This window comes from Apiospora marii (genome assembly GCF_038362585.1).
Source record: "Apiospora marii strain CBS 49790 chromosome Unknown utg000001l_segment0_segment0, whole genome shotgun sequence".
Classification (NCBI taxonomy): Eukaryota; Fungi; Ascomycota; class Sordariomycetes; order Amphisphaeriales; family Apiosporaceae; genus Apiospora; species Apiospora marii.
This window is the reverse complement of record NW_027117372.1, coordinates 2297986-2318360: the sequence shown is the minus strand read 5'-3', so window position 1 is coordinate 2318360 and position 20375 is coordinate 2297986. Positions and strand designations below refer to the sequence as shown.

General features: G+C 53.2%; 9 protein-coding genes across 9 annotated transcripts; 5 read left to right on the top strand and 4 right to left on the bottom strand.

Moving 5' to 3' along the window:
* Positions 1-260: 260 nt before the first annotated feature.
* PG985_000751 (60S ribosomal protein eL31) lies at positions 261-861 on the top strand (the record flags this gene model as incomplete). Its single annotated transcript, XM_066820520.1, has 3 exons — positions 261-344; positions 461-535; positions 658-861. The coding sequence occupies 3 exons, from the start codon at positions 261-263 to the stop codon at positions 859-861; spliced, it is 363 nt and encodes a 120-aa protein (XP_066691399.1).
* Positions 862-1682: 821 nt separating this feature from the next.
* PG985_000750 (ubiquitin-conjugating enzyme E2 C) lies at positions 1683-2363 on the bottom strand (the record flags this gene model as incomplete). Its single annotated transcript, XM_066820519.1, has 3 exons — positions 1683-1785; positions 1853-2185; positions 2257-2363. The coding sequence occupies 3 exons, from the start codon at positions 2361-2363 to the stop codon at positions 1683-1685; spliced, it is 543 nt and encodes a 180-aa protein (XP_066691398.1).
* Positions 2364-3210: 847 nt separating this feature from the next.
* On the top strand, positions 3211-5114 carry PG985_000749 (Serine/threonine-protein kinase chk1; the record flags this gene model as incomplete). The annotated part of the gene is made up of 3 exons (XM_066820518.1): positions 3211-3213; positions 3384-3460; positions 3545-5114. 3 exons carry the CDS (start codon positions 3211-3213, stop codon positions 5112-5114), a joined length of 1650 nt encoding a protein of 549 aa, XP_066691397.1.
* A 654-nt stretch (positions 5115-5768) lies between these two features.
* Positions 5769-7589, bottom strand: PG985_000748 (uncharacterized protein; the record flags this gene model as incomplete). Its single annotated transcript, XM_066820517.1, has 4 exons — positions 5769-5804; positions 5896-7144; positions 7204-7354; positions 7412-7589. 4 exons carry the CDS (start codon positions 7587-7589, stop codon positions 5769-5771), a joined length of 1614 nt encoding a protein of 537 aa, XP_066691396.1.
* An 897-nt stretch (positions 7590-8486) lies between these two features.
* On the top strand, positions 8487-10149 carry PG985_000747 (uncharacterized protein; the record flags this gene model as incomplete). The annotated part of the gene is made up of 4 exons (XM_066820516.1): positions 8487-8856; positions 8951-9234; positions 9297-9421; positions 9480-10149. The coding sequence occupies 4 exons, from the start codon at positions 8487-8489 to the stop codon at positions 10147-10149; spliced, it is 1449 nt and encodes a 482-aa protein (XP_066691395.1).
* A 2365-nt stretch (positions 10150-12514) lies between these two features.
* Positions 12515-13849, top strand: PG985_000746 (Mannan endo-1-6-alpha-mannosidase; the record flags this gene model as incomplete). Its single annotated transcript, XM_066820515.1, has 2 exons — positions 12515-13073; positions 13131-13849. 2 exons carry the CDS (start codon positions 12515-12517, stop codon positions 13847-13849), a joined length of 1278 nt encoding a protein of 425 aa, XP_066691394.1.
* A 1618-nt stretch (positions 13850-15467) lies between these two features.
* PG985_000745 (uncharacterized protein) lies at positions 15468-16574 on the bottom strand (the record flags this gene model as incomplete). The annotated part of the gene is made up of 1 exon (XM_066820514.1): positions 15468-16574. One exon carries the CDS (start codon positions 16572-16574, stop codon positions 15468-15470), a length of 1107 nt encoding a protein of 368 aa, XP_066691393.1.
* Positions 16575-17779: 1205 nt separating this feature from the next.
* PG985_000744 (uncharacterized protein) lies at positions 17780-18486 on the top strand (the record flags this gene model as incomplete). The annotated part of the gene is made up of 2 exons (XM_066820513.1): positions 17780-17884; positions 18250-18486. The coding sequence occupies 2 exons, from the start codon at positions 17780-17782 to the stop codon at positions 18484-18486; spliced, it is 342 nt and encodes a 113-aa protein (XP_066691392.1).
* Positions 18487-18935: 449 nt separating this feature from the next.
* On the bottom strand, positions 18936-19323 carry PG985_000743 (uncharacterized protein; the record flags this gene model as incomplete). Its single annotated transcript, XM_066820512.1, has 2 exons — positions 18936-19223; positions 19270-19323. The coding sequence occupies 2 exons, from the start codon at positions 19321-19323 to the stop codon at positions 18936-18938; spliced, it is 342 nt and encodes a 113-aa protein (XP_066691391.1).
* Between the last annotated feature and the right edge of the window lie 1052 nt (positions 19324-20375).

The following is a 20375-nucleotide window of genomic DNA, read 5'->3' as shown; positions in this document are numbered from 1 at the left end:
GCCATTTTTCATTGGCCAACGTTCTTGCCCTCTCAACCCACAAGCCCATCTACAATTTTTGCCAGTGCAGCAGGAAATATTCTCGATCGGGACTTTTGGACTACCGCAATTTTGTGAGAACACACGACGTAGCCCGACACGACAACCATTTCGACTAACCACCCACAGGACAACACATCAACCAGTAAGCGCAATCGCTACCACTGCTATTCCTCAGCAAAGGTCAAATCCCGAAATCAGTCTGACCAACAATCACAGAAATGTCGTCCACCAAGAAGTCTTCGGGCAAGGGAGCCCTTGAGCAGGTTGTCGCTCGCGAGTACACCATCCACCTGCACAAGAGAGTACGTCTACCTTGAGGGAATCCGGGAGGAGGAAATCACGCTCTGGCGTTTTGGAAGAGCTTTGGGAATTTTGAAGCGCGGCAAAGATTACTTGCTGACGAAATTATCACCTACAGCTGCACGGTGCCACCTTCAAGAAGCGGGCTCCTAAGGCCATCAAGGAGATCAAGGAGTTCGCCCACAAGACCATGGTACGATATTAACCCCCAGCCATTCTATCATACGACCCAGCTGCCCTCGACGCTATATTCTGCGATGCGACTCGAATCCCCGGGGCGAAAATTGTGCATACTAACAAGAACTCCGGCAATAGGGTACCTCCGATGTCCGCGTCGACCCCCAGCTGAACAAGAAGGTGTGGGAGCAGGGTGTCAAGGGTGTCCCCTACCGAATCCGCGTGCGCATCAGCCGCCGCCGTAACGACGAGGAGGGTGCCAAGGAGAAGCTGTACAGCTACGTTCAGGCTGTCAACGTCAAGAACCCCAAGGGTCTCGTGACGACCGTCGTCGAGGAATAAATTCGCTACCGGTTTCCGTGTGGATGACAACGACGAAAGAAGAAAAGAACGACTTGACGAGCGGCGGCGTCTGTTTGTGTGTAAACGGCTGTGGTTCGAGGGCTAGATTATTTTTTCCACCAAGGTGGTGGAATGGAATCATCATACCGAGGTTCTCTAACTCTCACACACAGGGCATGGTTTTGGAGTTCCGTCTGGTTCCTTTACATGACATGGATTCTAGCTTCACTGGTCAAGGAAAAAATCAATTCGAGACATGTGAATACCCAATTGCGTTTGAGGCTTGGATATACGGTGTCCCCTGACCAAATTGCTGTGAATATCCCGTCCGGCCATTTTGACGTTTTTTAGAAAGGTTGTTGTGATGATAATGATAACCTACAACACCAGCCATCAGTCTCAACTAATCAAACTTCTACGGAAATATGCGGTTGGGATTTCGACTATCGGTTCTGTCCACTAAATGACCAAAGTCTTGCACGAGCACCGATAAAGCACGTAAACACAGCATTGTCAAACATCCATTGATGCATGTTGTCCCAGAGCGTTTTATTGTATAGGTATTCCCAGGCAAGTCCCCGGAATACATCTATCAACTTGAGCGTTCTCGTCAATGAAAAGCCAAAGCCAAAATCATGTACAAATGCAATGCCATCCTTTGGGCCTTGTCGTAGGAGCACATCACCCTATACCAGAAGCATGACTCCGATTTCTCCAATGCCGGCTATGCTTGTTTCACGTATGATCATATCCTCAGGCGGGTAGCCAAGGATTTTGGGGGTATAGTACAAATATCACCAATGTTGTTTCCAACAAACGCTCTAGTCATCGTCAACGTCCCGATGGCGGGCGAGCACCTTTCGCTTGAACTCTTCCATGTCCTTATCCCACAGCTCGGCGGCTTCTCCGTTCAGGGGCGAGGCACTGTGGAGCGTGTTAGCATGCAAAAAGAAATATGAGAAATGGGTATTCATAGAAAGGAAATGCGTACTTGTTGGGTTCGCCCAGAAGACTTTGCAGACTCAGAAGCACAGTCTGGATGTTGTACGCAGCAGTCCACTTGTCCTTCAGGATATCTAGGCAAATACGGCCCGAGAAGTCAAAGTTGGGGTGGTAGATGGGCGTCTTGAACAGGACTGTCGGCGGCGCGTAAGGGTAGTTGTTGGGGAACGCGAATGTGAGCTTGAAGGTCAGACCAGCATAGGGTGTGTCGTCAGGGCCCTCGATGGTAGCCGTCCAAGACAGCAGGTTGCCATCAGCTGAGGGAAAGGCAGATACACCAGGGGCCGGAGAGGTCATCAGCTGCATGAGTTCTGTTTGCAGTCTTGAACAAATCGGTTTCATCAGTACATAGCGCCTCATGAGCAGCATTGGGGTTCGGGCAAAGCTGCATACCGCTTCGTAACGCTCTGAGCATCGGGTCCCTTTCGCGATCCGCCGAGCTTAGCGGCCTGGGCGCTGCCGGGCGCAGAGTTCTGGCTGTTTTCCGACTCGAAATCCATCGTTGATGATCTACAGGGGCTGTGGCCGACGTGTGTAGACGTTGTCAAACCCGGTAATGTGTGACTTCGGGGAGATGTCTCTGAGTGTTCGAGCGACAATGGCGCGGTTGGACAAAGATAGCCGGCCGTTGAAGACTGCTGGCTTCAATTGGGGGCGGCTGGGCCAAAAGAAAGAGACAATCTTCTGGAATGGCCGTGTTTGTTAGCTTGGACTCGGAACGGTTCTGAAAGAAAGCAAAGTTATCCTCGTCTAGTCGAGGGCTGCCCAGGCGCTGTACACAGATAGGGCCCTGATCAAAGGCAATAAATTGAGAACATGGAATATGGATCGACGACATGCAGATATATGCTTGGGACAATAGCACGAACCTTATGAGACCAACGGGAGAGAACGGACGCGCCGAGGAGGTTGCAATTGAGGTTAGATTGGAGGCTGGGGGGGAAAGAAAGGCGGAAGAAGTCGATAAGGCCAATAAGTGTTGTGTGGTCGGGAAGGGTAGCAGCAGGGAAGGTCGGTTGTCTCTCCGGTCAACCACCTCCTCTCGAAGCCGACTATTTTGCCCAATCGAACGTCAACAACCAGCAGCCTATGGCAACCGCGATAAGATCTAGGCAGTTGGGAGGAGCAGGGGTCCACTGGGACAGGGAATGGTTTTTAGCGGCAAGGGGCCTAAATCTAAAGGGTTTTGGTGGGGTTTGGCTGCCTGCCAATCAATCCATGATGGCACCAGACGCCCTCGAACAAAAACATGGAGGCTGCTCGCTACTTACCCGGGTACTCATTTACCTAGATCCAGTCAAATCTTTTAATTGAGAAAACGCGACCAGATCGCGTCCAACAGTGAGAATGGTGAGTTTTCGCGTCCGACTTGGCGATAGGATCACCTCGAGGGCCTCCAGGGCGCGACTACTTGAAGAGCCACTCGGGCACTTCTTTTGGGCGTCCCTAATGAGCGGGGTGCCTGTCTCACCGCACACAGACCCGAACAGCGCAGCTACTAACACACTATCATGCTACAGTCACAACTTGATCCTCTTCCAAGGGACCTGCCCTTCCGGATCATCTCTAAGACGATCGGAAGAGGCGCCTATGCCTCGTCAGTATTGCCAACCTGACATACACATGCATGCGTGCATAGTATTCCTCCGAGTTTCCTACTAATACAGTGTCATGCATTCAGCATCAAGAAGGCGGCTCCACTGGACACACCCACTCCTATATTCGCCGTGAAACTCATACACAAGGGCTATGCAGTCCAAAAAGGCCGAATATCTGCCAAGCAGATCGCCATGGAAGTTTCATTGCACTCCCACATTGGACAGCATCCCAACGTGATCGAGTGGTTTGCAACTGGCGAGGATTCGGTTTGGCGCTGGATCGCCATGGAGTATGCGGAAGGTGGCGACTTGTTCGACAAGATCGAGGCCGATGTGGGGGTGACCGAAGACATCGCTCATCTCTACTTCTTGCAGCTGGTCAGCGGAGTGAGCTTCATGCATTCCAAGGGCGTTGCCCATCGCGATCTCAAGCCAGAGAACATCCTGATGTCGGAGAGCGGCAATCTGAAGCTGGCCGACTTCGGTATGGCGACAATGTTCGAGTACAAGGGCCAGCACAAGCGCAGCACCACCATGTGCGGTAGCCCTCCGTACATTGCGCCTGAAGTCTTGACCAGCGGCCGGACCGACAAGAAGTCGGGCGAGGTGACCAAATATGCAGCGGAGCTGACAGACATGTGGTCCTGCGGCGTCATATTGTTCGTCTTGCTAGTTGGCAATACGCCATGGGACCAGCCAACTAAGGATAGCTGGGAGTTCCAGGAGTATGTGCGAACGAATGGCCGCACAACCGATAACCTTTGGGGGAGAATACCATCAAATGCGCTGTCTCTCCTTCGCGGTATGATGAATATCGAGGCGAAGAAGCGATTCTCGTTTGCTCAGATCCGTCAGCACCCATGGTATACCCGTCACAACAGATTCGTCGCGGCGAATGGGCAAATTTCCGACCCCCTCAATCTGGCCACTCAGATGCTCGAGAACCTCCGCATCGACTTCAGTCAGCAACCAACGTCCTCGCAGCGACACTCGCAGCCGGCCACAGTTGGCGAACCTATGGACATCGATCCAACCCCTGTGTTAGACTACAAGACACCAGCTACACAGCCGGAAACACCAATCCACGACGTACTTTTCGACTGGGAACGTCCTCAATTGCGAACTGTTGGGGCTCACAATGTCTCGTTTACTCAGCCGATCTCCCGCGCGGATGCAGGCCCTTACACCTCGCACACGCAGTCACCGAGCTTGGTTGAGGCTTTGGCTGAAGAACCGTCCATATCGCAATTCTCTTCAACGCCAGGAGTGGCCATAACGTTGACGCAAAAGGCCCGACAATTTCGTGACATTGTCCCTGCACATGGCTTCACACGTTTCTTCTCCCCAATGCCGCCCCAACTCCTTGTGCAGATGCTCAGTGATGCCCTCCATAACCTGAACGTGCCACTACCCTCCAGTACTCCATACATTGGGCAGGGTGATCATATCACAACTTTGAGGGTGAAGACTGCTGACGGACGACGGCAAGGTCTGTACGGGGAGATCATGGTCGACAAATACTACTTGCCAGAGTCGCAAGAACTGCTGGAGGTGCGTTTCGTGAAGACGAAAGGCGATCCTTTGGAATGGCGACGTTTCTTCAAGAATGTGGTACTGCTCTGCAAAGACGGTGTTTATAAACCGGATGCTTAGGAGGGGGCCCGGTCTCGTCTCGACCAGGGATGAGTGCATTCTCTTTTCACACTTGCATTGGGGTATGTATTGATTATTGGCTTGCTACATGTCTTCATGTAGATTCATCGGCGTGGAGTTTTTGTGCTACAGGTTCTGGCTATGAGGAGGCATTGGCCTGACCGTGTGATGATGGTACGGATGATGCGATATACAGTACGATTCTAGACTGGCATAGAAACAGTTTAATGTAGATAAATAGCAAGCAAGACGTATGTCACTTCTTACACCCGGTCAAACCCTAGTGTTCAAGTGGAGAAGGCCGATGTATACGCGTTCAAAGTGACCATGGAGCCAGCAAACTTGGTTCGAGCACGGCAGCTCTCTCCTCAAGGTAGGTAGCGAAAAAACGATCAGGGCGGGCAGCGAAGTAGCTATCGTAGCTGAAGTAAACTTCTCCTCGGGGGAGTATTAGGTATTTATACGAGGTTCTTCCTCGCTTCGCTTTTACCGTCTGAATTTGAGTCCAGCGACGAAACGTTTCCTCTTTATTGGACCATCCAAAACACGATGTTGTTGCCTGTTCGCCTCTCTTGCAAACAATACTTATACTCTTATTGTTCATTATTTTCAACTCTTCTCATTTTCCTCTTGCTTCGTTTCCTTTTCCATGGTCTACTCACGTTTGGTAAAAACAAGTTGACAACCGTCCTATATCACGAGTCAGTTATATAAATATTGCAAGCAGGGCAAACCAGGTACAGTAAGGGTTTGATTGGTAGGGAATGAGACGAGAACGTACCATGGGGAACAAGGTGGCAAACACTCTGATTTCCTCGGAGCGGGGGGTGGGATGGTGCACGAAGTCAATGTCCAGCGTGGCCTTGCCGATCATGTGCGCCATCTGCAGCGGCACGTAGGTGCGCGCCAGGCAGTCGTGGGGTCCCGCGCCGAAAACGAGCCAGTTCTTGGTCTTGGACTCGGCGTCGCCGCTGATCCAGCGCTCTGGGTCGAAGGTGTCGGGGTCCGTGTAGACCTCCGGGTCGTGCAGGGCCGGGTAGCAGGACGGGATGACCATGGTGTTCTTGCCGACGGTGTAGTCGGGCGTGATGGGGAACTTCTTGGTCGTGATGTAGGGCACGAAGATGACGGGTGGGCGGTAGCGCAGCAGCTCCTTGATCACGGCGCGCGTGTAGGGCAGCTCCGGATACATGTCGATGTCGAAGGGCCGGCTGCGGTCGCCGCCGCGCGCCGCCAGGTTCTCGGCGCGGATGCGGGCCGCCATCTCGGGCCGCTGCGCCAGCACCTGGAAGAGCCAGGTCGTGGCGCTGCTCGAGGCGTCCTGCGACGCGAACAGGAAGGTGAAGAGCGTCCGGCCGATCTCCTCGTCCGAAAAGACGGGGATCAAGTTCTGAGGCTTCTCCACGTCCGTCTCGCCGGCAGCGATGCGCTCGCGGTACCGTTCGCACGCCATCATGTGCAGCACCCACTGGTCGACGACGCAAGTCGGCTCGGCCCCGCGCGCCATGTTCTCCTTGCAGGCCGCGGCGCAGCGGGCGAAGTCGGCTTGGCACGCGTCGGCCACGCGCTTGCCCCGCCACGGCTTGGTGCCGGGGATGTACATGGAGAGGGGGACGTTGACGAGCTCGAGCGCGGCGGTGACGAGGTAGAAATCGTTGGCGATGCGCTGCACGGCGTCCGCCGAGATGTAGCCGCCAAAAAAGGTGCGGAGCGACAGGGCGCAATTGATCTCGCGGAAGCGGACCATGAAAGAGGTGGGCTTGTTGTCGTTGGCTTTGCTGTCGGCGACGAACTGCGAGAAGAACTGGTTGTAGATGGACTCCTGAACTGGCAGGTACGTCGAGATGGCCTTGTTGGTAAAGAGGCCCGAGAGTCCCTTGCGGTACTCCACGTGCTCTCTGCCCTGCTTGAAAACCCAGGCTTTCGGGCTCATGATGTCTACGGCGATGGGCACGAGGCAGGGCCTCAGATAGCCCGGAGACTTGAATATTCTATGCGCGAGGTCCCTGTCGGAAGCCAAGACGACGAACCTGCCATTGATTCCAATTAACATCAAGACCTCAAGGCCCAGATGGAAAGGCAAACTTACTTGTGGAAGACGGATACACAGCTCAGGGGGCCACTGGCCCATTGTTGTATATAGCCTTCCCATTTCGGGTGAATGGCTTGAAGGAACGGCCCGATGAAGGGTACCTTGAACGATGGGCCAGCAATCGAGCCTTTCTGTATGATATAACTACCTGCTAACGTGTTAGTGGACTGTGGAAAGAAGAGCGTATCGTCATCCGAGGACTTACACTGGTCGTACACAGCCAAGGCAAGCAGGATGGTTATGGCTATCTTCCAGAAACCAATTTCAGCCACATATTTGGACGAAAAGCTCTCTAGTTGGCTGGTGAAAGTATGATGGATCTTATTCGTTACGTTGGCATATGAAGATGGCAGAACACTGCCGCCTTGGACAATGGAAGCCATGATGGGCTTGAAACAGGATGATGTTTTCACAAAATGGCCAAACTTCGCCCAGAGACCCTCTGAGATTGTCAGAATAAATGGCAGAGAAACTGAGACGCCTCTTTAAGGAACGAGTGTGACAGAACGGTGTGACAGCCCTTCCTTATGTATGTCGCTCCGGTCTCCCAAACAAGGTCTTGGACTCATGGATGTAAGTGGTATCGGGGTTCCAAACTGTGGATAGCCCATTCAGCAGTGCCGAAACGCGAGTTTTTGATCTCGCTAACGACTTCATATCTGCAACTGGGCCAGCTATGCCCTTCTTTAGCGGCAGGGACTGGGTGTTATCAGTCAACATTGCTGCACATCATCTACAGAAGTCGACAATTGCGTCTCGGGAAACAGAGGGGCTAGCCGGAAGAGGCTTAGTCTCCGATGGCAACGCTCAGTAGCCACTTGCTCGGTTTGCTCAGAGCTAGGTACCCGGCTGCCCGGCTTTTCCCCAAAGCCCCTTCTGAGTTCTGAGCCCTTCTGTGCCCCCCTTTTTCTTCTCTCGCAGCAAAACCTCGGAGTCTAGTCCTCTTCTGGCCTAGTCCCACCCATCCTCACTGAAATGTGACAAGCTATGTGACATCCGACATCCCGTAAGCAGCAGCACCAACTCGGCTGCCCAGCATGAGTTTTCTTCCCCATTGAGTAACGGGCTCGCCCTTTTGACTTCATACATGACATGTTCGTTCGTTTGAGCTGGTCCAGTCTTTACCAATCTCCCACTTTCTTCAAGCGGTCTGCCGATTCGTCACTCCAGCCCTGTTACCTTCGAATTGCCAGGGATGCGCGCAGCTGCAGCAAAATGAGCACTACGGTAGGGGCTCTGCTCGCTAGCGCCTACCACACCTCCCACCTCTGCACTTCATGATGCGAAGAACCCTTCGAAGATCTTGCGAAGCTTGCGCCAAGTCCAAGCTCAGCTGCGACCTTCGTACGCCGCAATGCTCCCGTTGCCTCAAAAGGAAGGCCAATTGCTCGTATGCGAACGAGCCTTTGACCTCCCCGCCCGAATCCCAGTCGCCAGAGCCGCTGGATTCCCCCAGTCGCGGTGGTCACGATTGGGCCGTCACCCATGAGGTGGTGCCCATGCTGGCGGTCCGGAACGAAACCCCGGAATCGCCTATCTCCGAACAGCTGATACTATCACTACCCACAAGCATCACTTCACTCGACCCCTTCGATTCCTATCCAAGGACTCGTCTACCACGACAGCATGTACAACGCTTGATATATCACTGTAAGCCCTCAATATTTGTGTATATTTTATATATTTATATATATGTATATCTATATACCTGCATGCCGGCCGTATTTGCTAAACACCCTCTCAGTCTTATCTAAGATCGCATTTCAATACTACCCACTAGATCTCAATGCGGACTCCAATCCATTCATCGTCTCATGGTGGCCAGTTGCACTAGAAGACCCTGCATTATTCCACGTGTCGCTACAGACAGCATCCTTGGACGATGAGCTGGCTGCCCAGAAAGGCTTTCCTATCTCGGAAATGCTCATGGCCGACTCTCTGTCGCTGGTGAGACAGAAGATCGAAAACCCCACTTCAGCTATTGAAGATGCAACCATGGACAGTGTTGTCACGCTGGCCGCAATCGAGGTAAGACTCGCTCTTGACCATATTGCCAACTAGTTGGGCTAATCAATCTTGATGGAATAAAGCATGGCAAGGGAAACCTGCAGATCAGCAAACTACACATCACTGGTATAATACGGATGGTGAAAATGAGAGGCGGGATCAACGAGTTGAAACTCGCAAGCCCCCTTACAGCGCGGATGGTTGCTTGGTAAGTAATGCAATGCCCTTACCCAGACCGGAAGATACTAACGTGATGCGGCGTCCAGGGTATGTCTGGTTGTCACGGGTTCTCCGCAATTTCCGGTCCAGGATGATGCGGGTTGTGGAGATGGCCTCAGCCCTATATCGCAATGGCGCTCTGCCCCTATTGAGCCGGAACCCTTGCGTGATCAAGTCCCTGATCTGGAGCCTCAACTACACTCCATCCTAGCCCGCCTAAACCAGGTTGTCCAAGAGTCACAAACCTTGGGCTTATCAACAACCGACCTTCATGACTTGACCTGCTACGTCATTCACCGGCTGTTGCTTTTACCCTGCCCGACTGGTCAATATTCTCGGTCTACAGCAATATCGGAATGTATAAGACACGCCATGATCCTATATATGTTCATCATTCATGGGCCAACTTATTTCCCACATACAGCGATGATGAACGGTATCACACCCCAGCTCAAGGCCGGTCTCGAGACGCTGTTTGCGACCGGCCGCAAATATGACGAGGTGTTGTTGTGGTTGATCTCGGTGGGTCTTGTAGCATCTGTCGACACCACAGAGCACCATTGGTTTAGGACACAGGCGGCAGAAAGCACGCTGGTTCTGGGGTTATATACTTGGGAAGATGTGCTCGCCCAAATGAAGGCAGTTCTCTGGCTAGATACGCCCCTCGGATCGTCTTTCCGACGTAAGTGGGAAGAAATACTTTTTAATGCCCACTAATGTACGTGGGCATATAGTGAAAGACTACAACGTACTCATATGTTTCTACTACGTGCCCACCTGCAGAGATAACCTGTAGAAATTACATTAGGCAATTCCGCCTCGAGCTACGACTGGCTCGACTTCGCCGTCGGAACAGGCCAGGAAGGTATGGGTATGGCATGAAAGGTCTTTGGGCACCTAGTTTAGAGGCTTCATGTTACACTGTTGCATGTTTGTGTGCATACTTGTGCCAAACGGTGTTCGTATCCAGGGAGCACTGCTCATGGGCCGTTGGTGCGTTGTACGGCGTGAGCATTATCGTTCCAGGTAGCAGAACTGGAAATTGCAGAATACGCCCCCATTCCCATCATTGGGTGAACGAGCCGGAAGAGTTTGTGTTAGCTGCACACGAGCTTACCTGCCTCAGGTGAGGCTGAGTGACCTTGCCGTTGTTTGCTGTCATCATGTTGTGTAAGTTGAACACAAAGATGAAGTTCCGGCTCTGGCAGTGCCTGATCTCGGATTCATGCAGTGAATCTACTTAGTCACTCTGACGCATAATGCAAGATAAATGGCAATTTGATGTCTCAAAGCTCTTTATGTATGCTACAACAAAGGATGCCATAAATATCTTTACACGTGGCAATGGCGCATCTCGTGGGAGCAGAAAGCCTATTAGAGTGCGTGGGAAATAGCCAAAGCCTTCGCGTATTTGAATGAGCAATTACACAAAGCTGGCAGGAGACAAAGGACGGGCTGTTCTAGCCCACGGAGCATCTTGCTGGTGTGGAATTCCCATAGCAGCCAGGTGTGGGAGCCGAGTATAGAAAAATCTATATAGTGTTTTATGGATGTCCATGGTATTAGTATTAATGCATATATAGTATATTGCATAAAAACCTAATGATATTTGTGCTTGTTTATGCTTGTCTCCATGGAGTGACCCATTTTATCCCAGCTTCTCCAGGATGGGGATGGATTGAAAAGATTGGCGCGATACCACATGCATTGAACCAAACACCCGTCACCACTGATGATCGACATAAGATCAAGCGATCGGATAAATAAGTAGGACCTGCAGCACACGGGTAGTAGTAGAAACACGGCGACACGAAACGCTCTGTGAGAGGTCCTGACCATTTTAGCTGCCCGGTTGTTGGTGTCATGCTGATTCGGAGCTCGGATGGCAAGCAAACGCGAACAGGTTGACTGACTGACTGACTGGCTGGCGTAATCGTGTCTTACTTACTTGCTTTCTTTCTCAGCACACGCGGACAAAAAGTGCCGCCCGTCGGTGGTAACAGGCTGAAGATGGAAATCGATTTCAGCGAAAAAAGGGGGGGTCAGTAGGAGGGTTACATACAGCTGCGCAGTCAGACAGGTACGGCCCAAAAGGAGCCACACAAGCACACATCCAGGAACACACCCAGGCACACTTGGCCAACACGAGTCAAGATGGCTAAAATGCCCACCTATTAATAACGAAGAGGGAAGCCAGCGTTTCACACTCCGAAGCCATCTGCGAATGCCCGCATTGGGGGGCGCAACTTGGCGACTGGGGAGGGCCTGGCTCTGGCCCGTGGGCAAACAGGCTAACCGCTAGGGGCGCGGACTGCTGAGGGGGGAGCGCTCAGTGGTGGGCAGTTGGCAGCAGTAAACTTCGGTGGGGATCGAGCAGCGATACGCATGCGACACCCCAAAAGCTGGCGGTTCTTGGTCATCCAATCATTCGGGTTGGACCGGGGGGTAGGTTAATCTATTTGCGAGACTTCGATTGGCTCCCGTGGGCTCTCGCTACGTCCTCCGAACCGCAGTACCTGAAAATCCCTACGGATTCCTGCCCCCTTCCCCCTGCTTCTGGACCCCTGTGGTACAGGCGGATGGACGGATTTGGCCTGGCGATCCGTCTGCAACGGTCGTCATTCGCCTCTTTACCAAGTAGACTCGTCGGCCAACGCCTCTTCGGGTGGGGGCTATGCCATGCTACCATGAGATGAGTGCCATGCTCTTGTTCAATGTGATCAATGTTGGTTGTTGGCTTATTTTAAATTCTCGACAATGCCCGTTCTTCTTGATTCCATACCCTCTTGTTGCTCTTTCGGACTGACCTTTTCCATTCTTTTGTACCAACCAGTCAATCACTTTTTGCCTTCCTCTCGTTCTTCCTTGTCCGTTCTGTTCATGCTTATCCAGTAGGTACTGGCAGAGGCATACACATAAACGCCATCCTTCCACTCTCTTCTGCCCAGTAGCAGCTTCGATTCTCACCACCGCTTTACATACCTTCCTTGACTTCTTTGTATCGTTACCTAAGGCATCCCTGGATATCCATTTTCGCCTAAATACCTAAACTTCATTACTCGGAACATTCACACACACCAAGATGGGAAACGCTGCTCGGATCGGACTGGCTGCGGCCCTGGCTTCTGTCAGCACCGCCTACACTCTCGCCGCAGACAATGACATCACCATCAAGGACACGGCCGGCCAGATCGCCAAGGGTCTCTTCGACACCTACTACGACGCCGCCGCCACCACCGGGCAGTTCAGACAGAGCCAGGACTGGTTTTGGTGGCTCTCGGGCACCGCCTGGAACGGCCTGCTCGACTACACCCTCCTGACCAACGACACCACCTACAAGAAGCCCCTCCTGGACGCCCTGGCCAAGAACGTCGGCGAGAACTACGACTTCGTTCCCGCCTCGCAGGCCAACTGGGAGGCCAACGATGACCAGGCCTACTGGGTCTACAATGCCCTGACCGCTATGGAGTACAACTTCGACCCCCTGCCCTGTCCCAGCGGCGGCTCCTCGCCTTGCGAGACCGACTGGGTGAAGCTCAGCAGCAACGCGTTTGACCGATTCGTGAGCCGCTGGACTACAGACGCTGGGACCTGCAATGGTGGCTTGAAGTGGCAGTTCAACCCTGCGAGCAAGGGTTACGGTAAGTCACCAAACCATGATTAGGTTCAGGAATTTTCTAGCTAATGAACATACACAGACTACAAGAACTCCGTGACCAATGGCGGTTTCTTCCAGACCGCTGCCAGACTCGCGCGGTACACTGGGGACCAGAAGTACGCCGATTGGGCAAACAAGGTCTGGGACTGGTCTACCGGTGTCGGCTTCGTCACCGCCGACTTCCACGTCGTCGACGGCGCCGGCGATGGCGGCAGCGACAACTGCACCAAGCAGGACAAGAACGAGTGGACCTACAACAGCGCCACCTACATGATGGGCGCCGCCAACATGTACGCCTTCACCAAGGGCGACAAGGTGTGGGAGGAGCGGGTCCAGGGCCTTGTCAACACGGCCAAGACGCAGTTCTTCACCGAGGACGGTATCATGCGCGAGGCCTGCGAGGCCAGCAACAAGTGCAACACCGACAACACCAGCTTCAAGTCCAGCCTGGCGCGCTGGATGGGCCGCACCGCCGTCCTCGTCCCCAGCGTCCGCTCGACCATCACCGACCTCCTCGAGAAGAGCGCCGCCGCCGCCGCTGCCACGTGCGCCGGCTCGACCTGCGGTAATCTCTGGACCTCCAGCACCCCGTTGGCCGGCAAGCAGGACTTCGGTACCCAGCTCAGCGCCCTCGAGATCGTGCAGAGCCTGCTGGTCCTGGATGCGCCCCTGAAGCTGGCCACGGCCCAGGGCGCGCAGGCTCCCGCGCCCGCGCAGCCCCAGCTCAAGTTCGTGAAGAGCGTACACAAGACGTCGTAGAGGCCACAGGGTTCCGTTTTCCTGTAAAACTTTGCAGCATGCAGCAACGAATAACGGCCGAGAATATCTACAGAATAGATATTTGTGTGTAAAACCATAGAGCATCATTAGGGAGGCGTAGTAGGTCTGGTAAAACCATTAAGGGTTCATATTCTTCTTCTTCTTCCCGTACATGCTACGGTGTTAAGTGTCACATAGACGAGCAGATCTCGAAACAATCTAAGACACATTTTTCATTCTTGCGTCGCATGGCCTTCCATGGCTACTTCTGTTTTTAGTGTACTACACATGTTAGGCGTTCGGTCTAAAATTTACCATAGTACATATGATAACTTATTCTCCTACGCTTCCAGGGGTTGGGTAGACCATTGTCCATTCATTGTTGTCGTTGTCACGGCGAAGGAACCAGTGCTCTAACCAACTGAACCAACCCGCCCTCGTCCCCTACCGGGCAAAAGGACGACGTTGTCAAGTCAGCGCCTTGACCGTCTAGTAGAGCTTATCACCACCCCTTACAGTCGTTGTCCCCTGCTTTCATCAAGTTACTTGAGACCATTGTCGAACTGGTCCAAAGCAAAATTCCATGTGGTGATTTTGAAAAAGAAGAATGACCAATGGCTGATAGGAACTGTTCGGGATTTGAACCCAGAGCTCGGAAGATGGCGATGCAATTTTGCAAAAAGGACGGATTCACAACCACACGCCGAGGGTGGCGATGAACTGGTTCGGTCAGGGTAGAAAGGAGTGCTATCCGAAATCATAAGCCTGAGCTCGATAGGGTGTGGTTGCTTCTTGCAGAGCTGAGAGGCAAAAGAGAGAAGGGGCAAGAAACACCCTTGAGTTTTTCATAAATCTTTGTGAGATGATAGTTTGGCAGTATAACAAATAGCAATAAGCAAGATACCACTGGCAACCGCCACTCGGCGAGATGACCATGAATACAACCATTACCAGAGTGAGAATCAGTGAAGTGGAAACCCAGAAGGTTTGACTGATTTTATAAGCACTGCTTCTTCAAGGTGGAAGATAAACAAATAATGTCAATGTCCCAGCCTCGCCGGGGATTCGAAACTCGCACCGATAGGCAGAAAAATTACCGAGAGCAATAAAATAAGAATCAATTGGTTAATTGCCACTTCTCGAGATGGCAATTAACCAAATGCTTAAAGATTCAGGGTCTGTTGGGCGTTATAAGGTGAGCAAGTTTTATAATAGGGGGTGGGGCAAAATCCTGACCTCCCTCCTAAGAATAGGTAGTCAGTTAGCACACCAAGGATATGTTTGTTTGTCTACAGCAGATACAACCCGGATAATGCAGTGCTTATGGTTTGTAGTTGTTGTTACATGTTGTCACGGCCCAGTCGAGGAAATCCGTGTAAGGCGAGCAACAATGTCCATCTCCTGGGGGAGCAAGGAATTCTTTGATATTGTAGCACCCATATTCGAAATTATATTTTGATTCGGTGCTACATGTTCTCCAATTCAGTCTGCACTGGTTGCAATGAAAAAGAAACATTTGAAATCACGGCATCAATAAAACTTTTGTTAGTACTGGCATTATTACATCTTACTATTACTTTCCACGTCTATCCAGCCACAATAACGACTCAAACCCACACTATCTACACCAACCCCGGCCCAGGCTTCTAAAGAGGGCCCGAGTCTCCTCCGGCATCTCAACAACGCCCGTCCGATTCAGGGCCAGGTCCTCCAGCATGGGTTCCTGCCGCCGCAGCCCCTGCGCCGAGTCGACGCCCCAGCTCTCGATCTCCTCAAAGACCTTCCAGCATAGCGCCTGCCACAGCACTCCGTGCCCATCGCCACCGTTCCGCACAAAGGCCTCGTAATCGGCGTCGGGCCAATGGGGCTCCCACATCTTCTCGATGTAGGCGTGGCACATCTCGTGCACCAGCGCCCGCAGCAGGTGCTCGATGCTGTAGTGTCCGCCGTCGTCAGGACTCCGTAGCACCAGACCGATACGCAGCCGCCGCCGCCGCCGCATCGACTTGGCGCTCCGGCAGAGCAGGCTGGTCCAGACCGTCGCGCCCGGGTGCTCGTCGTACTGGACCACTTCTTCTCCCTTGTCTCGTTTACCGTTGACGCCACCACAACACCCGCCGACTACACCACCACGGCGAAGTCCACGGCAGCGCTTGTCGATGCTGCCGCCGCCGCTTCCAGAGGCAAAAGCGTGTCGGCGCACCCCGAGATAGCGGCGCAGACCGCACCACGCCGAGGGCATCGAGTCGAAGATGTCGAGGCGGGCGCGCTCGCAGGGCCGGATCTGGCAGAGGACGTTGTGCTCGTTGTGCTTCTTGCGCAGCATCGCCCCGAAGAAGAGGCGGTCCAGGGACGTGTACAGCAGGCGCATGTCGCGGACGAGCTCCTCCCGGATCTCGTAGTCGGCGTACTGGTGCAGCGCGGTGCGCTCCCAGCTGCGCAAGATGTGCACGACTGTCCTGCGGTGGAAGTCGTACAGCCACGCGTGGGCGCTGGAGTCATACGACGGCTTGGGTTTGGTTTGGGGGGTGGTCGTCCCCGATCCCGACCCCGGTCGCGACCCCGACTCCGCCGCCGACGCTGCTGCTGCTGCGGTGGTGGAGTCGGCCTCGTCGCGGCGGCTAGAGCCGATGAACGCGGCGGTGTGGGTATACAGGTGGTGGACGTCGTCAAAGAAGGAGCCAATGTTGTCTTCTGCCATGACGCGGGAGTTCCAAGGCGACATTGCGCACGAGTCCCGTGTTGTTGACTGGTTGGGTCTTGTTATGGCGGGTGGAGAGGGACCCTGCAGAATTTTGTGTGAAGTTTAAATCAGGGGTAACCTGGTGTCGATATTGTGGCGACTTGACGAACGCCTCTCAAACCTTGCGATATATGGTGACGGGACGTCAGATGAGATGGGCTGCGCTTCTAGTTTTGGTGTTCCCCAGATTCCTAGATAGTCCGTTCCAACGAGGAGATTTTGTGTAAGTCCTCAGGCAAGGGTAGGCAATTTTCAAGAGTTCTGACTCGAGCTAGTACTTGTGGCATTGCGCTGGTGCCTTGATATACTGGGTTGAACCTAACAATTCAGCGTCAAATAAAGAAACTGCCAGAAATATACAACAGGACTGCAGGTTTGGACCCCTTGGTTTTCGCTGGGTTGCGGCATTGTCAAGATAAAAAGCGATTTTCCCCAGTTCTTTGTTCTTTCTTTTCTTCCTCAGGGGGCCGCTGCTGCGGACTCAGCACACCGAGGTGACTATCGCTGTACATATCAGGTAATCAGTGCCTGATCGGATGTGATGAGAACCAGCCCAGCGCATCTGCATCCTGGGTATTTGCTTATTGCAGGTTTCTTGACGCGAAGTGTTCTCAGCTGGGCTGTCCGTTCTGAGACATCGATTGGTTGCTTTTCGGGGCTAACGCCATCTGCTTGATTGAGTAAGTGAGCATTCCAGACAGGACAACTCACGGGGAGAACACACATAAGATTGAATTGATGGATCTCCTCTCTCCCTGTTCGAGGAATAAAGTTTAATGTCATAAAAAGGTAGATTCAATAGCATCTCCAATTTGATGGCGTGAAGGGGGCAAAGACTTCAAGGGCTGCAACGGTCGGGGGTTGGTGATTGGCTCAATTGGGCGGCGCTGGTGCCTTTAGCCCCTGATAGTCTAGTGCTCAGCCAAGCAGCTGGAGGACGGGAGCTACAGTTAGGTACCTACTTTACCTACCTGTCATCAATTGAAGTCACTTGGGCTAAGAGGTACATACTCACCTAGTGTAACGCCGTTTTCCCGTCACATCATTGACCCAAGTTGCACGCAGAACCGCCAGCATCGAATATTTCTTGTCTTGCCAAGGCCTATCATGCCGAAAACGAAGCGCTCGTTCTGTACAAGTATGCAGCTTCGGGTTGCCTATCCGCTTCAAAAGCGACATTGCCAAGCATGCAGAGGACTGCAGGAAACGCAGCGGGCGAGATCCGCGTGCCGAAGCTCTATCATCAAAGGGTAAGGTTCGTCTGCCAGCCCTGCCGTGCCCGCCGTGTCAAGGTCAGTTCGCAGCTAGTAAGCGCAGAGGGAGGAGAGACTCCATGGGCGCCAATAGCTCGAAAGTACCCCTGGCTACTAGTATTGGTAGAACTCACTGACCCGTCTTGTGCCGCAACGAGGCCAAGCCTAGTTGCAACAACTGCGAGCGGCGTAGGCTGGCTACCTTGCTTCTACGAGCACCAGCCACAGCCAACACCAATCTCTACGGCGACTGGGCAGTCGGGGACTACCAAGACTCCCTCCCTCTCAGTTGCCCTCTGTAGCAGCACCTGCCGCTGGCGGTGCTGCTGGGGCGTTAGACCCCAGGCGACGAGCCGGTGAAGTTGCGCGACTGGCGCATGCTGGAAACACGGTTGATGCAACAGTCTTGCATAGAATCAGAGCCCATCATAAGCATTGACGAGAAGTCGCGTCAGACTCTGGCCAGTACGGTGCCCAAAATAGCCTTGACGAAGTCCGGCTCCAGGCTGCATGCCATAGCCGTCCGCGAGCACCGGGACGAGGTGGCCCGCCGGTCCGGGACAATAGCGTTGACCACGTCGCCGTCACCGCGCTCCAGAACCATGACCGCGATGCGTACGGCCCGCCGCAGGAGTGATTAACCCTGACGCATAGTACCTGGGCCATGCAACGTAAGTTCTGGACAGCGCTGCGAGATATCATCGCCGACTTCATCACGACGCGCGTCCTCCACTCCTTCACGCTGAACCTGACGGAGCAGGGAAAAGTGAAGCGGAATAATGGGACGGTGCTAAACTCATGTAGTACCTCTGACAACCATCTCCGACCAATTGCAACGCTTGACTTGGGTGTCGCTTTCGCCCTCGTTCTCGCGACGAATCAACTAATGCCAGGGCTGGATTATAGGCGTACTAATGCATTTTCACGGGATGACCGGAATGTAGAGTGCATATATATCATGTCTGGCTTTGAAGGATGGCTAAAGAAGAAGTATAGTACACCAAGTCGTTGACCAGTCGCCGCTCCCTTGCAAACCTTACAACCCAAATTTTACCCAAACAACATGTGGCTGACCAGTCTCCATCGTCGACTACGCGCTGTCCAGACCCTGAGACGTCGCCCCTGAATCCCTGGCGCTTGTGGTAATGACCACCGGAGGATGCCTCGTTTCCCGCGCGACGGCCGTCGAGGGCGTCTTGACAGACCGCATCCCCAGCTTGATGCACTGTAGCACAGAACAGGGGATGTGATTGTTCCAGGCCGAGATGTTGTTCAGGTTCTTAACTAATATACGGACATATACAATGGAGGCCGTGAAGAGCGGTCTCACGGCGCCCGTGTACGTGACCGATTCCGAGGAATGATTGTTTTCCCTCGGCTAGGTGCCGCGCCTGGCGGCAGCGCTGGCTGCTGAGGCTACTTACCACATGCTCGAGGCAAGTGATAGTGCTGGAGAACACTGTTCCACCGGTGCTCATTACTTGACAGTCCAGATTACCATAGACTCCCTTGAGGAGGGCCTCTTGGTCTCGGATACCATGGGAAGTTGAGAGAGATAAGAAAAAGTTCTTCCGCGGTTGTTTTTGTTATCCAATTGATAGAGTAGACCAGGGATTCAATGTGAGGTCTATACAGCACCCACATCCACAAAGTACCACTTCCGGCAGGTGACAAGAGAATACCAAGAAATGCCCCGTTGATCCTTTCCAAGTCCGAATTTTGGGGACCCCGCACCCGACCCCTCGGGCGACCCGGCTAGCTAGTATCTTGGCCGAGCCGCGATACTTTCCGAGTCGGGCAACTCAACGGTTCAGCTGGTTCGTATCGCCGGGGGCCTGGAACCTGGACAGAACCTAACAATACCCTAAGGAATGTCCAGAGGGTCTCGACAGCAGAGGCAGCTTCCCATTCTGGCGAGTTATGCCCTCCGACTTGTTTCCCGGCAATATTCCGCGAGTCTTGTCTGATTCCCAGATATCATGGCCTTCAGCCATGGTGTCGCCATCAGAGGCTAATTGCCCGGCACGGGCGCGCCGCACGCCAGACGCCATAGCCATGCGCCATACGCCGCACACTTGGGCCAATGGTATTCCGGTTGATATGAGCTTGCTACACAACCCCCAATTTCGAGGGTTCAATTGTGCAGTGCAGCCTAGCGACATATATCCAGTGTATCCATCGCTTAAACCTGGACTGTCTGAAGTCAATAACATCAAAAGTGGCGGGCTAGACTGGCCTCGATTGCGGACTAGTCAATGAACTACCAACTTGCCGGTATTGTTACCTTGGCTCTCTTGGTCCAATCGCTAATCTCTTCAACAACTTACCTCTCTGTATATGATCCTTGTTTGACGGGAGATGGGGATTTCATGCAGAAATGTTGTTGGGGCTGCCCCAATCCTTTGCCAAGAGCCAAGGTTGTCGCCAAGCTTGTTATCATCTCTCTTCGCGCGGTCGCCACCATGGGGTCGGGACACAGAGCCGAGATAGTTTCCGTCGAATGCTACAGTCGCTCATAGCTCTACATGTC